This window comes from Actinia tenebrosa, unplaced genomic scaffold, assembly GCF_029948245.1.
Source record: "Actinia tenebrosa isolate PJP-AT-01 unplaced genomic scaffold, QUT_ActTen_1.0 PGA_scaffold2__45_contigs__length_23673736, whole genome shotgun sequence".
NCBI classification, from domain to species: domain Eukaryota; kingdom Metazoa; phylum Cnidaria; class Anthozoa; order Actiniaria; family Actiniidae; genus Actinia; species Actinia tenebrosa.
The window spans coordinates 5,126,326-5,140,902 of record NW_028292579.1 but is presented as its reverse complement, the minus strand read 5'-3'; the positions used below and the strand labels follow the sequence as shown (position 1 = coordinate 5,140,902).

The window sequence follows — 14,577 nt, the reverse complement described above, 5'->3', positions numbered from 1 at the left end:
AAACTATACTAGACTGATTTCATAAGTCATAGTTTCCCTCGAAAGAATGCGAATGGAAAAGATCCAAATTAATCTTTAATTTGGACAGGAAAGAGAATTTGAAAATAATACAATAGTTGCTTATTTGGGATTTTAGAGTGATGATACAGTTGATTCCCTAAATGTTGTATTCAAGGCGTCCAAGGTTTTATATATTTCTAGTTCAGTTGAAAAGAGCCAAAGTTTGCGAAAATCGGATTTGCTTATTCGATACCGATACCTTATTAATGTCGACTCTGGTTGATGTGCTGGTGGGAAGTACCACTCTAGTTTGGTGGAGTACCTGAGAAAAAGCAGCGTTGGAAGAATAGAGGAACTCACGAGCTTCACCTATCGTATGGTGAAGCTTTAGAAGTCTGACTTGATCTGTCCAGGACCAAAACATGGACAACATAACCTGTAAGTATTCGGAAACCTTACTTTTTCTATATACAGCCATTTCCAAAAAGGTTGCCGGTGAAAGTTTTGCTTCATGTTGTGTGTTGCTTACTAATTTTGAAATGTACTACATTCATGTTTAATTAATGGCAGCACAGAAGAAATTGGTTTTAATTGGTTTTAATCACATAAGCTCATTATTTAAAAAACTTGAAGCTAAAATACACAAACAAAGATTGTTCTAGTAGATGTGGCAAAATACTGGGACGCTTTCTATTTCTTCAGTTAGCTAGACTTAATGCCATAAGTCTATTCCGTGACGTATGTCTGTTTTCATAGTCTGTGTAGACTTGTGTACACTTCTATTTCACTGTGATCATTTGTTTCTATTTTTGTTTTACCAACTACACAATTTTTTCTTTTCAGTTTTTACGTTTATTTTCATAATCATTTATTCTTTTCATTTATTCTTCATTTGTTCCTTTTTGATCATATCTTACCTACTGTTTGTTGCTTTTATTATTGGCCTTTAAAGCTGTAGCAACATGTAGACTTTTTTTAAAAACTTCGGCAAGTTAAAAGAACACAGCCTGGTGCTCCGCTTTTAGGCTATCTAAATTTATATTTAATTATTTAATTATAATCTATATTTATATTTAATGATAGTTAGGCAGTGACCTTCACCATGAATGTGACAAGATCCTTTCAAGGTGATGCAATGTTAAGACAACCGAGTCTGTTAAAATTAGTAGAGAAGAACAAAGTAAAATAATAAACAAAACAGAATGGAACTTTATGAAGATCCCTAGAACAGTTATAATGTAAATGTAATTTTTCTTTTTCTTTTTACAACAGCGCGCGCAAGTTACGTTTACTGCGCGCGCTCTCGTTCATCACGAGTCGAACACTATATCGCAACGTAGTCATTCAGTTAGATTCAGTTAGGTTGAAAAGGTCCTAATAAATGGACGAAACTAATCTCTAAACTGCAATAGTGTTGTTAGTGCGTGGGGGATTATAGAAGACACCAGAGGGTGTGTATAGATATGACCTTAATAGATCTTCATTTATCATTAGTAAGGGTTAGTTCACGCCACGTGATTGCACTGTAGTCTTGCTTATAAATTAAACTAGCACACAAGCACAAACAAAAGATATAAGAGTGTACGTCCTCACTGGGAAATTCAGTGACATAAGCATAAGAACAAGCATTAGAGGAACGGAACGTTTTGATCCTTATGCTTATGTTATGCTTGTGTAGCTAGTGAGGATGGATCAGGCTTAATTTAGAATACATGCATCTGTTCACGTACATGTCAAAACCCCTTCACTAGGGGAAACCAAGGACCTTACTGAATATGCACTTCCGCGAAAAACGGATTCTTTCACGTTCAAACTCGTCGATTTTCCTAAGAATAACAATGGCAAATAAAATTGTGAAAATAATAACTCCATCAGTTAAAGCAAGCAACCTTCCTGTGGTTAATTTTCGTATTCCCCCCGCCATCCCATATTTTTCTACTTGTTATTTCGTATTTTATTTGGTCTGTGTACGAAATTAAAATTGAAATCAAGCAATCTGATTCTTAAACAAATACCACTACGTCGCGTTTTTTTTTGACATAGTGGCTATAAAAAAGTGAAAATAATGACTCCATAAGTCAATGGCTGTAGAGGAAAAGCGAAAGTCAACAACCGTCCTGTGGTTAATTCTCAGAATCCACCCTCCCCCCGGATTTTTCTTATTTTTTCATTTTATCTAGTCTGTGTGTGAAATAAGACTCGTACCCAGTCGCTTCCATTGTCTTATTGATCTGGCGGTGCATCAAGAGAAGGAAGGAAGAGAAAAGCGGAGGGTCGTCATTTTTTCTCACTCCTTCCCAAAAGCCACCGCGCGCATTAAAAAGCGTGAGTGACGACTGGGTACGAGTCTGGTGTGAAATCAATATTAAAATCAAGCCGGCAATCCTATTCTAAAACAAATACCACTATGCCACGTTTGTCAGTCTGTCTGATTTCATTTATTCCATAACCACAAAGTGTTATATTACAATTTTAAAATATCTGAAATTAAACCATGTTTGTATCAGAGGACAGACATACGATCGCGTAAAATCGTTCATAACAACTATATGATATTTTATACAAGCAATATAAAACGGCTGCTTGTGTAGTGTTATAAACTGAATGCTCTGGGAGCCTGGAGAAAACCCTCGTAGCATAGGAGAGAACGACACATCACATGTGGCGACCGCAGGGCTCGAACCAGCGAGCCGACTCGTTGGACTCATAGCGGTGATCATGAAAGACGACGCATTAGCCGCGAACGCCACCCATGCTACCCATTTCATAGTACAGCCATGCGCGCGCGTTTTATATTCCTAAACTATAACACTGCACTCTTATTCGACCGATTGACAAATCTCAAATGCTCCTTTTTTGTTCATAGACTAAGGTGAAAAACTGGGAGAAAACGCTAAGTGCGTGTTTGTGTGTGCGAGGGGAGAAGGATTTGGGGGATGGGGGAGGGGAGGAGGGGGCCAAGGGTTTTAATAGAACGAATCATAAACGTTCCTGGATCCCCCTGTGCGCGTTTTATTTAAAAGTGTATTTCCTCTTTAGTTCGGCTAAGATTACATCATTATCATTGGTTACCGGTTGTGTTTCTTGTCATTCGTCCGTTTCATGTATATATTCTTGTTACACCTATTTGTGGCTATAAACCACATTATTGAATCCATAAAGTCCTGATACTATCATTCACTATCATTTGAATCCAGGACTTCTACATCACGTACGAGAAGACTGCCTCAAAATAGTATTGCTTTAAGGTATGAATGTGATGTTAAAAATCTTAAATAATATTTGCGTAATACCATGCACACGTGGTTATTCAAGTTTACTGTTTAATATCTCATTCGTTTTATTTCAGGTCTATATAACTCTTGAACATGGCAATGTTGATCTACACACTTGTGTTGTGTCTCGCCTCGTGGTCTGTAGATGCAACCGGTCAGAACAGAAGTGATTATGTAGGTTCTATCCAACCCTACACCTACACTAGCTGGGGCTCCTGGGGCCACAAAGACTGGTGCACAGAAGGTTCCTATGCGTACGGTGTTACTCTCAAGGTTGAAGGAAAACAGGGCAAGGGAGATGACACAGCACTCAATGGAATCAAGCTGCTTTGCAGGTTAGCCTTTGTGATGTCTCCTTAATTTCCTTTAGTATTTCGCCCAAATTTGAATACGTCCTTCTAAAATCATCCGTCCCGCTTTATATTTTTGCTCGTCACTCGAGCAAAAACTGTTCTCCTTGTCGTTCTCCTTTTTCGCGTCGTTCTTGTTCTACTTTTCCTCCTTGTTCGCCTTGTCCATGTCGTTATCGTTGTCGTTCTCCTCCTCCTCCTCTTCGTTATCGTTGTTCTACTCAGTTCTCGTTCTGGCCTTTCCTCCGTTTTCCTCCTCTTTTTCTTTTCCTTTTTTACTTTCTTGTCTTTCTCCTTTTCCTTCTCGTTATGTTCCTTTTTACTCTTTCTAAAAACATTAGCAAACTATCCTTTTAGGTATAATTATAAATGCTTCAACTAAAAATTGCCTTTTTTCAGAACCTACTGTGGGGCACATTCTAATAGCATCACGTCCAGCGTTATGATATTTGGAAACTGGCAGCAGACAAAGAATTGCCCAGCCGGTAATTTTCTGAAAGGCGCTTGGGTCAGATCTGAGCGACAAGGGAGCGTGGATAACACAGCCGGTGAGGAATACTAAAGTCTCTCTCTCTCTCTCTCTCTCTCTCTTTCTTTCTTTTTGTTTTTGATATCTTGAAGTTCAAATTCTTTTTATAAATTTTTAACATTCGTCAATTATACCAACATTAAAACACTTGATATGTATTTCAAACGTAATTTGATTGGATGGTCTTACCTTTTACAGTGAATAACTATGATTTTCTCTGCGAACATTTCCATTACACGAGCCACATTTACCACCTACAAGGTAATGGCATGCCCTGGGGTTCATGGACTGCCCGACAAGAGTGCCCCACTGGTTCGTACATTTGTGGTCTCAAAACCCAAGTGGAGCCATCGCAAGGTAGAGGAGATGATACTGCTCTCAATGACGCCAGATTCTACTGCTGCAGATTGACAAAAACGAGCTGGTTTGTTTAGATAGACTTTTGGTTATTTTATATTGATCTTTTTCTTATCTTAATGGTGGTCGGGTGGTGGTCGGGTGGATATTGGGTGGTGGTCGGGTGGATATTGGGTGGTGGTGGGGTGGTGGTTCATGATAACATACCGAGGTGATCTTTGGGGTGAAGATGGTAATAGATGGTGATGATATCATGATGTCCACGATGTAAAGCTACAGAGTAATGTTACTTTTATAGCTGGAAGAAGTCTGCACTCTTGCATTCCTTATTTGAATATATCTTTACTTTGTTGCAGCTCTGGTCGGCGCTAAAATCACCAGGAAAGATGAGCTTATCCCAGAACACAGGACAAACCAGGCAAAACTAAATGAACCTAAAGGTGTTATTTAAATCAGACGTTCAATTTAGCAAAAGAATCAAAAACTAAGTAAAAGAAACTGACAAATTAACGATAAATAGTAAAAATGTGTGAAGTAAATTAAAGGGAAAGTTAAAGATTGTAAGAAAATACACTTGTCCAACAAAATAAATACCAGATGCAGTCTACGCCTTCTTTCTCAGTTTCTTATTTCAGTCAAATTAATGAACAAAACAGGTATGATTCCTTTGAACTGAACCTCGCAACTGAGTTTCCAGGCAAGATGAATATCGATATCCTTTGTTGCATTGTAAACTGGAATTGAATTGGGAAATTGTTCTGGTCCCTTCCCATTCATCTAGGGAACTCGATAAAAACATAAACAAAAAGGGTTGCAAAAGAGGGTGTCGATCGATAATGTTTAATGAACTGGGGTTTCCTTCTCCACCCTCCCCCTCTTCTTGGCCCCACCCAAATCCTTCAAATCGACTTATCATTGGATACAGAGAATGCGCCTGATCATTAAATGGTTCAGAGCGGAAATGGGGGATGGTCGAGCCAGTTCTATAAATTAAGATTTTGCCGCTGACTCTTCGCTTGAAAAAAATATCAGAACTGTTCCTCAAGAAAACAAAAAAAAATATTGACAGCTGGGTATTGCTTAAAATTTCATTCATCTTATTAATGCTCTGCTGATTGTTTTTTGTTCGTTTCCTTTTATTTCTTTTTTTTCCTTTCAGTCGATTAATCTTTCACTTTACTTCCATTTCAGTGTAAATCTCACTTGTTGGGAAGCCTGTGTACCGGTGTCACGTGCTCCCATCATGCTTCACGGACACTACTGTTCAGAAGAAGACGTCGAATTAGAAAAAGAGATGTCGAAGATGTGGTCAAAGAAAATCACATTTAGACGGTAAGAAATGCTCCTTATCTACACTAAACTGTGTTATTATAAGTATAAGCATTAGTTCTTTCTAGTTGGATGGGAATATTTTATTTTCAAGGGGTTTTCTTTGCATAAAAACCGTTGATATTTCTTTACTCGCTTTTCGTTGGTTGCACGTGGCTAACTTTTCAACGTGAAAAAATCCCTTCGTACTTTTTCCTGTATACAGCTAAAAGTAATCAAAGAACAAATCCACTTTTCCTACTGCTTCTAATGTCGAAATGGTCGTAAACGATTTTTTAAATAAATTTTTTAAACCTTTTTGTCTTTTCGCCTCCCCAACCACCTTCCAACCAACACCACTCAAACACATTTTATATTATTCCTTTATGCTGACTTTCATTTTTTTTGCAAACCAAAGGTTCTGCATTTCGGGTTTATATTCCCCTTTTGACAAATTACAAAAATTCAATTGTAGCATAGATTGGTCTTTCCTAGGGGGGGTTATATTCCCCTTTTAAAGTGTATATGACACGAAAAAATTTTAATGTTAAGAATGTGTAGTTTATTGGCATTAATAAGAATATCACGGTTAAATTTGTTCCAAAAACGTATTTCTCTAGAAATTCAAAAAATTTTAGCACGAGTTGTGACGTCATTTTGTTTACAAGTCTCCAGATTTAGTTGCAAATACATGAAATATGTTTGAATATAGAATCTTAATTTCAAGTAGTACACTTTTCAATTTCCCAACATTGGAAGAGTACTACGTAAGCTATCAAATGAAGCTGACTAAAATATGTCTTTTGTTGTTAATTTATATGAATTACAATTTATATTTAGTGCATTACTACGGAATCTAGAGTACGTGTCAACAAAATGATGTCACAAATTGGGATTAACTTTCGCAAATATCTCAAGAAATAAGCTTTTGAAACAAATTTTGTTACGATATATTTATTATTACTAACAAACTATACATTTTAAATGATGGAATGTTTTCGTGTCATATACACTTTAACAATTAACAAAAATTCAATAGCCCTTATCGTAGATGAGCACGCCACCCCATCAAACCAGCGGTATCGTGAAGAAGGTAGCATCAAAACGAGATTATCGGGTCGAGCTTCGGATAATTTGCTAAGAAATTTACTACAAATATTCGAGGGATCACTACATTTTGATGGATATCTATGATATACAAAGTATTTTGTAGTCTTTCTAACTTTGGTCAAACATTATATATCTTTTGGTTCATCATGATACCGCTGGTTTGCTGGGGTGGCATGCTCATCTACGATAAGGGCTATTGCCCTATTTCACTATGACGTCACATCAAAACAATCTATCGTTTAAACGCAAAGGACCATGGGAGTCGGAGGGGGTCAAATCAACGCAAATTCACTGAAAATTGTTCTAAAACCTGTATCAATTCATGAAGAGAAGTAGAATAGCCAGCAGACGCTCAGAATATTTTTTGGTACATATTAACACATATCTAAAAACCAGGCCATTTTAGATTAAACTGTTTCGCTACAAGCAAATTCTGTTGAATTGTCTATTGGATTTGGCGATTCTATCCCCCACATAAACAAGCAGTGACATCATAGTGAAATAGGGCAATTGTAGCATGGATTGGTCTTTCCTGGGGGGGGGGGGGGGGGGGGGGGGGGGGGAGGGAGGTACTCTAGGTCTTTGCATACTTGTGAATCTAAAAGTCATTATACTAACATTTGTGTTGTTATTTCTTATTCAGAGCAGCATCAAGACAAGCAAGACTCCTGAGAAGACCAGAAGAAGAACCTCTTAGATATAATGTTTATAATAATGGTAGAGTTCATTGATAGTAAAATCATCCAGGTGAAGGCAAAGTTACTGTGTTTTTAGTTTCTTTGTTTTTCACCTGTGTAATTCTACTAAACCTATAATTCTCCTTGGGCTCAGTGAATATTAGTTATACTTGCTTTGACTTGGTCTGGGTAAATATCCACTTCTATTCACTTTCCCTGTCATGGAAAATTATTGTTAGTCAGCAATATTATCTACATAGAATGACTTGTTGTATGTAGATCATTTTCACCACTTTAAGCAGTAGAATGTAAAGGTTGTGGAATCTTTTTACTACAAGTAAAAAGTGACCACACCCTTTACTAACTTCACTTGTTTGGTATATATTTACTGTATGTTGATAAACTATGCACATATTCATTGGACACAAGAACTGGCTGACTTGGCTCTACATGGCTTGATGGCACTATTATTGTTATTGTTCCATTTATGCATTTGATTGACATTGAATTGTTTTTTCTCTATTTTTGACATTCATTAATTTGATTGCTTCCCAATGATTTATTTTACTAACCTGATATTCATTGATTGACATTATTTTTGAGTTATATCATTTATGAATATGAAAAAGTTTCTTTCTGAATTTTGTGCATAAATGCTTTCAGTAAAATTCACTTGCCTTCCAAAATCTGACAGGAATTTACCTTGATATTTTTTTGGGAATAAATTCATTCAACTTAAACATTTCAAAAGTCTTTTGAATCAGAAATTTGAAGTTCAATAAGAAAATCAATTTCCAACTTGAATGATTTACAGATTTGAGAAAAAAGCTTTTTCGCTGTTTCCCTCGATGATTTGATTTGTTTCAGTACACTTTCACTTCTTATGATTAGAACAATTTTAACAAAAGAAAGATTTATCATGTAGGTCATTTGGCATTGATTCCATTTACAATTTCAATTGACGTTTTGGCTCAAGCTGTGATCATGTTCAGTGAAAGTCTGCTGTACATGATGATAATGACTATTTTCATTGATGCATTGGATGATACAGAGGAATCTTAATAACTTAGGCTCCTCACCATTTACAGTGTTTATTTTAATTGATTTGAAAATTCCATTTGAGTCTCTTATTTCATCTCCACATCTAAAATTATCCTCAAATTTCTTGAGAGTTTAAGATATTAGGATTCTACTGCATGAATCATTTGATTATTGTATATTTTATAATGTTGCTGTGATGATCTTCTGGCTGTTCCCTGGTTTCCATCCAACTTCACAGTAAGTCAAAGTGCATGGTTTATCAACAAATTCAGTTCGCTGGTTATTTTTCCACTAACCTTCCTCTTCCATGTTCGTTATCATAATTCCATAATTCGTATTATCAGTTTGCTCTATTCTTTGAGTAAAGAATTTGGTTTGAAAGGTTTAATCACAAATTACGTTGTCACTGAGGATGTTAGATGGAAAATACCAGTTTTAATATTTTTCATTTAGAATTGAAAACCTTTTCAATAACTGGGGAGTTTTGATAACTGGTAATATGGTAACATTCTTGTGCAAGCATGAAAAGCAATGTAACAGATACTTTTTATATTACTTATGAAGTAATTTGTTTTGAAATATTGGCAAAAAAGCAGTTTATTTAAAATAAGTGTGACCAAGTCAAACGGATGTTGAACGGCAAGAATGATGGAACTCATTGCAGGTTTTTTCCAAGATAGGTTGCAGGAAAATAAGTGAAACTTGAACAAAACAAAAACACAACTACATTGTAAACCCCATGAAATCTGGAGCAGAACTGTTTTATTCTTCAAATTACGAATACTGTTGCATGATCACTTACATCATCTTTCCAAATATGGCTAGTACAAACGTAATGCAACAAACTCAAATAAACTTTCAACCAGTTTGTTTTCAACCAGTTTGTTTTCAACCAGTTTGTTTTCAACCAGTTTATTTTCAACCAGTTTATTTTCAACCAGTTTTCAACTTAGTGACATAAACACTAGAAGTGGAGCTAACACCTCTAATCGGGAATGACTTTCTTGTCATGTACCTGAACTGTTGAATATTTTGGAGTTTTTATCTTGAAAACATTCGAAATGAATTTTATTTGAATATACTACTGCAAAGATACCAGACACTATCTAAGTAGACAATGAAGTATATCTGTTGCAATAGCTTCCCATGTTTGTACATTATTCAACATGAAATATTTCTACAGAAACTATTTCATGTGCTCTTAAAGTGGTGAAAATTTAACATTAGTGACTGTGATTGAACACACCAATGGTCAGGTATGGGTTCTGTGCACATAATTCTGCTCACATCTTTGAATGTATGTTTTGGCTCTTCCACATCAGTTCTATAATATCCACAAACCATAATTCTATCATTCTGATTTATGTCAACTTTGGTGGCTAATCTAAATTTGTCTAACCTTCAAATTGTATGGGTCACCATATCATTTGATTTATGAAATCAAAATATTACGTTTATTTCATGGCATTTTGATGACAGAAATCCATAGGAATTGGTGTGTTCATATCATAGTCTGACATAGTTCTTGCTTGAGTAAAAGTACACAAGTGTGATAAATGGTATTTCAAAACGTAGCAAACAAATTGGCTTCTTATTTGCATCTACTTCAAGTGCTTTCAGAAAACTTTATTGGATTGGCATTATTCAGCCATCCCCAAGGCTTTTATTTTATCATACAATATCCATTGGATTGGGTCACAGAGACGGTCTTAATTTCAATTTAGTATGGAATCTTCAATGCACTATAATGAGCCTCTGGCTTGGGAGACTGAGTATCACTCCCTGCATGATCAATACAAGATCAATTGAAATCCACCATATTTTTTCTCATTTCTTGTCACAATTCATTTTCGATGATTGGATTAAATAATACATACCATTTGTCACTCTTGTTGTAATGTAGAACAGCTCATGTAGGATTGTGATAAACATGGTACACACATGTTCTGCTGGAACAAATTATCGGCTTTCATTACTTTATTACCTGGACTATACCAGCTTTGTCATGTGTCATGGTTTATCATACTGCTAATAAGACTGTTTTACTTCTGGTAGTACCGGTAAGGATCGTGCAGTTAAGACATTGAACTTTTCATGTACCGAAACCAAATCGGATACAACACATGAAAATGGCAGTGTCTTCATCAATCCTATCTGATGCTGTTAATTAAGGCATAAAACTAGTGTTGTCCATTACGAAAACTGTCCCAAATTAAATTCATACACAATGATAAATTTCTAATACAAAGTTAATAGTGTCGAAGATATTTTCCAAATTAGGAAATAACATAACTTTCACGTACAAGTTTTGGTGACTTTTTCAACCTCATTTTGAAGGACAACACTAGTTTTATTCCTAGTTTCAGTATTTTGTACTGGTCTTTTACTCAGGCAAGACCTATGTCTTTAAAATCTCAATCAAATGCACTGTCTCTGAGGTCTTTAGTTCATCCTATTCCAAACCCTTAAGGGTGACCCTCAACACTTTGTTGAGGGCCATTTTTTCTTAAGGGGAGGGTAGGTTTGAACTTTTGATCTCAGGGACCTTCGTCTAATTACCCTAGGGGCAAAAAAAAGTGAAAAAAGACTTAGTATATATTTTTTCAAAATTTATGGCTTTTTTCCACAATTTTTTATTTTTTTTCTTGTCAATTTGAATTTTTTTATTTTTTTTCTTGCCAATTTGAATTTTTTAATTTTTTTTAATGCCAATTTGAATTTTTTTATTTAAAGCCAATTTCCTAGTGTCTTTGCCAATTTGTGAGCCAATCCTACTTACCTTGTCTGTGGTTACCTGACTTGCCTTGATCCTGGCTTGTGGGTGGCTGTCTTCTTGCTTGTCCAATTTTTTTTTCATCAAAGAACCTAGACTTACCTGGGATTTGAACCTGTACCTTCAACTTACCTCCTGTGCTGGAGCCGGTGTATCTGTGTTGTAGACTGTCTATGAGTTTGTTGAGGGTAAAGGTTTTGAATTTCGTTATATCATAATGCTTGTAATGGTTGGCATATTAATGACCTAATAAAAATTCTTATAAATATTTAACGTCTTGTTTATCGTCTGAGCGACACAATGGGATAATTAGCAGAACACAAGAGGGGGATTAGTGGACTGATAAAGGTGCCAAGATAGGCACGAGGCACGAGAGGAATATTGAGAAGTGCTAAGGTGGCCATGAGATGTAAGTGCCCTGCCTAGGTGTGACTGGTAACGTGGTCTAAAAATTTTCTTAGTTTTTTGGCGGGAAAACGTGCAAGCTTGATGAGAGTCCTGTAAAAATCAAGTGTCGAAGAGCCAAAAAAGTTCTAAGTTTTTTGGCGGGAAAAAAGTGCGATTTTGAAAAGGGGTTTAACACGAAATAAACCAGACAAAAAATCGTTAAACATAATTTATTTTAAAATACAAGAGTACATTTCAAAATGGGCAGACTAAGAAATGATAACTTTGATAAATAGTCCTTGATATGGTACAGGACCGTTCTGACTACTCTTGATTTCTGGGTAAGCTTTGTAATCTTGTTTCTGTAAATAAAATTTAAAAAAAGATCAAATTAAGACTGGACAAATGGAATAGAAAAAAGCACAAATGTGAAAGTACGAGGAAAATAAATTTTTTCAATCAATTGTATTTTTATAATTGCCGTGACAAATAAAACATTTGCGCGCAGAATGTGTCTTCATAATATAGTTTTGTAATTTCCAAAACTTGTATTAAAAAGTGGCTACTTAGCAAAAAATAAAAGCTTCGCACTAAAGATGAAAAATGTGGCCCGAGAGTTCTTCTGTGACTAATGGCGACTCAAAAGCACACTTATGCACAATTATGCGCACATGGTGATATCGAAAAATTATCGTTGAAAATAATCAAAGTTTGATGTTCATAAGGAAACAAACTACACATCAAAAATAGCAAGAATCAATGGAAATTTTGCGCGTTTGTGAAACAGCGTTAGCCAAGCCAAGGACGGCTGTACGAATGTATTGAAAATAGAATATTGAGTAAATAAAATATATACAAACACTCATACCGATTAATCGAAAACTATAACATTTCACTCGATTTTATGAGTTTTTTGCAGCTCTCAGTTATTCAATGAAGTCTATAATCCAATTTACCTTTATTCCAGACATCCAGGGCATTTAATATGCCTTGTTTCTTGACTTATTCAGCGTTCTTTCTCCTTTCTTGATTCAGTCTTCAAGATGGCGGACGCAACCAGTTCGAACAGACCGAGTCCCTAGAGAACGAAAAACAAAGATAACAAAACAAAAGATAATTCTCAATTGGGATTTAAAAGTGAGAAAGTTGTTTTATTGAAAAGCAGCTTCGTGGGCTTCCTGTGCTATTCACAACACTCACAGCAATACACAGGAAACCCAAATTGTGTATATTTTAAACTTATTTTTCTCCTTATTTGTAAGCTCGTTTAGAATCTTTATTCATGCTATGATATAACACTCCTAGAGTTCTATCTTGTGCTTTAGTTTAGTTTAGAAACAAATGAAAAAAGTGCTTGAAATAAGGAAATTGCGAAAAACGCTATACCGCTGACCAAACCATATTATCTTCAAAAATTACTACCCCTATAAAAAGCTTGTTATAATTATTATTAATAAAATATCTTCAGAACCATGTTGACACGGTCCTTAGCTTTCCAGTGAGCTTTCCAGTATTTTGTTAGGAAAAACTTAATATTTCCATTTACGAAAATTTTGACCAACTCAAAAAACCCTTATTTCGAGATTCCAAATTCAAGCGGCTTGTTTTCTATGAAATGAAAAAAAAGGTCAACATTTTTTGACGCTCAGATTTAAAGCTTATTTAGTACTTTCTTTTAAGCTTAAAATTTTTTGGATCATAGCTTTTCTTAATTTTTTATCAAGTGTTTTTTGACGTGTGGAAGCTGTTGGGCTACCTGTGGTGGCTTTTTGCTCAAGCCTGGCAGTTTATAATCACGATTTTAAATTGAAACAAGACGCTCAAAGAGCGTATACTGGGTTGCCTTGCGCGTGAAGCAGCTTCGAAACGTCCTAGCGCTCTTATTTGTTAGTACAGCGTGCTGGACAAAATACGAAACAGCTGATACCCTACCAAAATATGGTGTACTTTGCATAGCTAAGAGTTTGCGAAGTAGAGGGAGAGATGGGGTTAAAAGACATGAGGTGTGTTACACAATTTTGATCTTGAAGTCTTTCCATTATAGAAGGCTTCCAAAAACCTGTTATACGGGAATTCTCCTTGCCACTAAAACATGGTATGAAACCGTTTCGTATAGGATTGAAGTGAATATTATGGATTCATAGACTTTGAAATGATTTCAATTGTTTAACTTTTTTTTAAGCGTTTTAGGATAGATATCTTGTCAGTTTTGTCGATTTGCGGCAAGAAATTTCAATGCGGTTCAGTTTTTCATATACCGGTCTACTAAAACCCTGTTATACATGAATTCTCCTCCAGTAAAACGTGCAAAAACTAAATCAAACAGTTTCATATGGGATTGAATATTATGGATTCATCCTTTTTGAAGTCATTTTAGTTTTTTAACTATTTTTTCAAGCGTATCAGAATAGATAATGGTCAGCTTATATACCGATCTTCCAAAAACCTGTCTTACGTTATTTTTTCATGTTCATTGTGATCTTTGGTTTATGGTTTTTAGCTTTCTGGGTTTTATTACTGTCATATTATAGCCATATTAACTAGTTTTAGTTCATAATTATGAGTGTATGTGAAGGCACAAACCATTTTCAAGCCTCCTTAACTAGGAGATGAAAGTCAGAGGTGAAAACATTTACTCTTAGATGAAAGTCTAGAATTCAAACGATATCTTACCTCAAAAATAGACAGCAGTTGGCATTAAAAGGTAGATGGTACGAACTACGAATTAGCAAGACATTTTCTAGCCACGGTCTCCTTCCAGTATGGGCCT

General features: G+C 35.5%; 1 protein-coding gene and 2 long non-coding RNA genes across 4 annotated transcripts; 2 read left to right on the top strand and 1 right to left on the bottom strand.

Moving 5' to 3' along the window:
• The first annotated feature begins 204 nt into the window (after positions 1-204).
• LOC116292775 (vitelline membrane outer layer protein 1) lies at positions 205-5,118 on the top strand. Of its 2 annotated transcripts, XM_031700130.2 has the most exons (6): positions 205-438; positions 3,198-3,248; positions 3,350-3,610; positions 4,025-4,173; positions 4,353-4,578; positions 4,868-5,118. In XM_031700130.2, exons 3-6 carry the CDS (start codon positions 3,369-3,371, stop codon positions 4,881-4,883), a joined length of 633 nt encoding a protein of 210 aa, XP_031555990.1. In that variant the 5' UTR covers positions 205-438; positions 3,198-3,248; positions 3,350-3,368; the 3' UTR covers positions 4,884-5,118. The 2 variants fall into 2 exon arrangements, with proteins under 2 accessions (XP_031555990.1, XP_031555989.1); XM_031700129.2 differs by lacking the exon at positions 205-438 and having other exon boundaries at positions 3,098-3,248.
• A 501-nt stretch (positions 5,119-5,619) lies between these two features.
• On the top strand, positions 5,620-7,687 carry LOC148909054 (uncharacterized). Its single transcript, XR_016120354.1, has 2 exons — positions 5,620-5,843; positions 7,573-7,687. It is a non-coding gene; the product is annotated as an uncharacterized LOC148909054 (long non-coding RNA).
• Positions 7,688-12,055: 4,368 nt separating this feature from the next.
• LOC116292739 (uncharacterized) lies at positions 12,056-14,577 on the bottom strand. Its single transcript, XR_004196702.2, has 3 exons — positions 14,481-14,577; positions 12,764-12,885; positions 12,056-12,169 (listed from the first exon to the last, which is right to left on the bottom strand). It is a non-coding gene; the product is annotated as an uncharacterized LOC116292739 (long non-coding RNA).

Excerpts from the sequence above, each read along its gene's own strand:
- LOC116292775 (XM_031700130.2), top strand. The coding sequence starts at position 3,369 with ATGGCAATGTTGATCTACACACTTGTGTTGTGTCTCGCCTCGTGGTCT. Across the intron at positions 3,611-4,024 it reads GGAATCAAGCTGCTTTGCAG|AACCTACTGTGGGGCACATT; the intron begins GTTAGCCTTTGT and ends GCCTTTTTTCAG. Across the intron at positions 4,174-4,352 it reads GAGCGTGGATAACACAGCCG|TGAATAACTATGATTTTCTC; the intron begins GTGAGGAATACT and ends TACCTTTTACAG.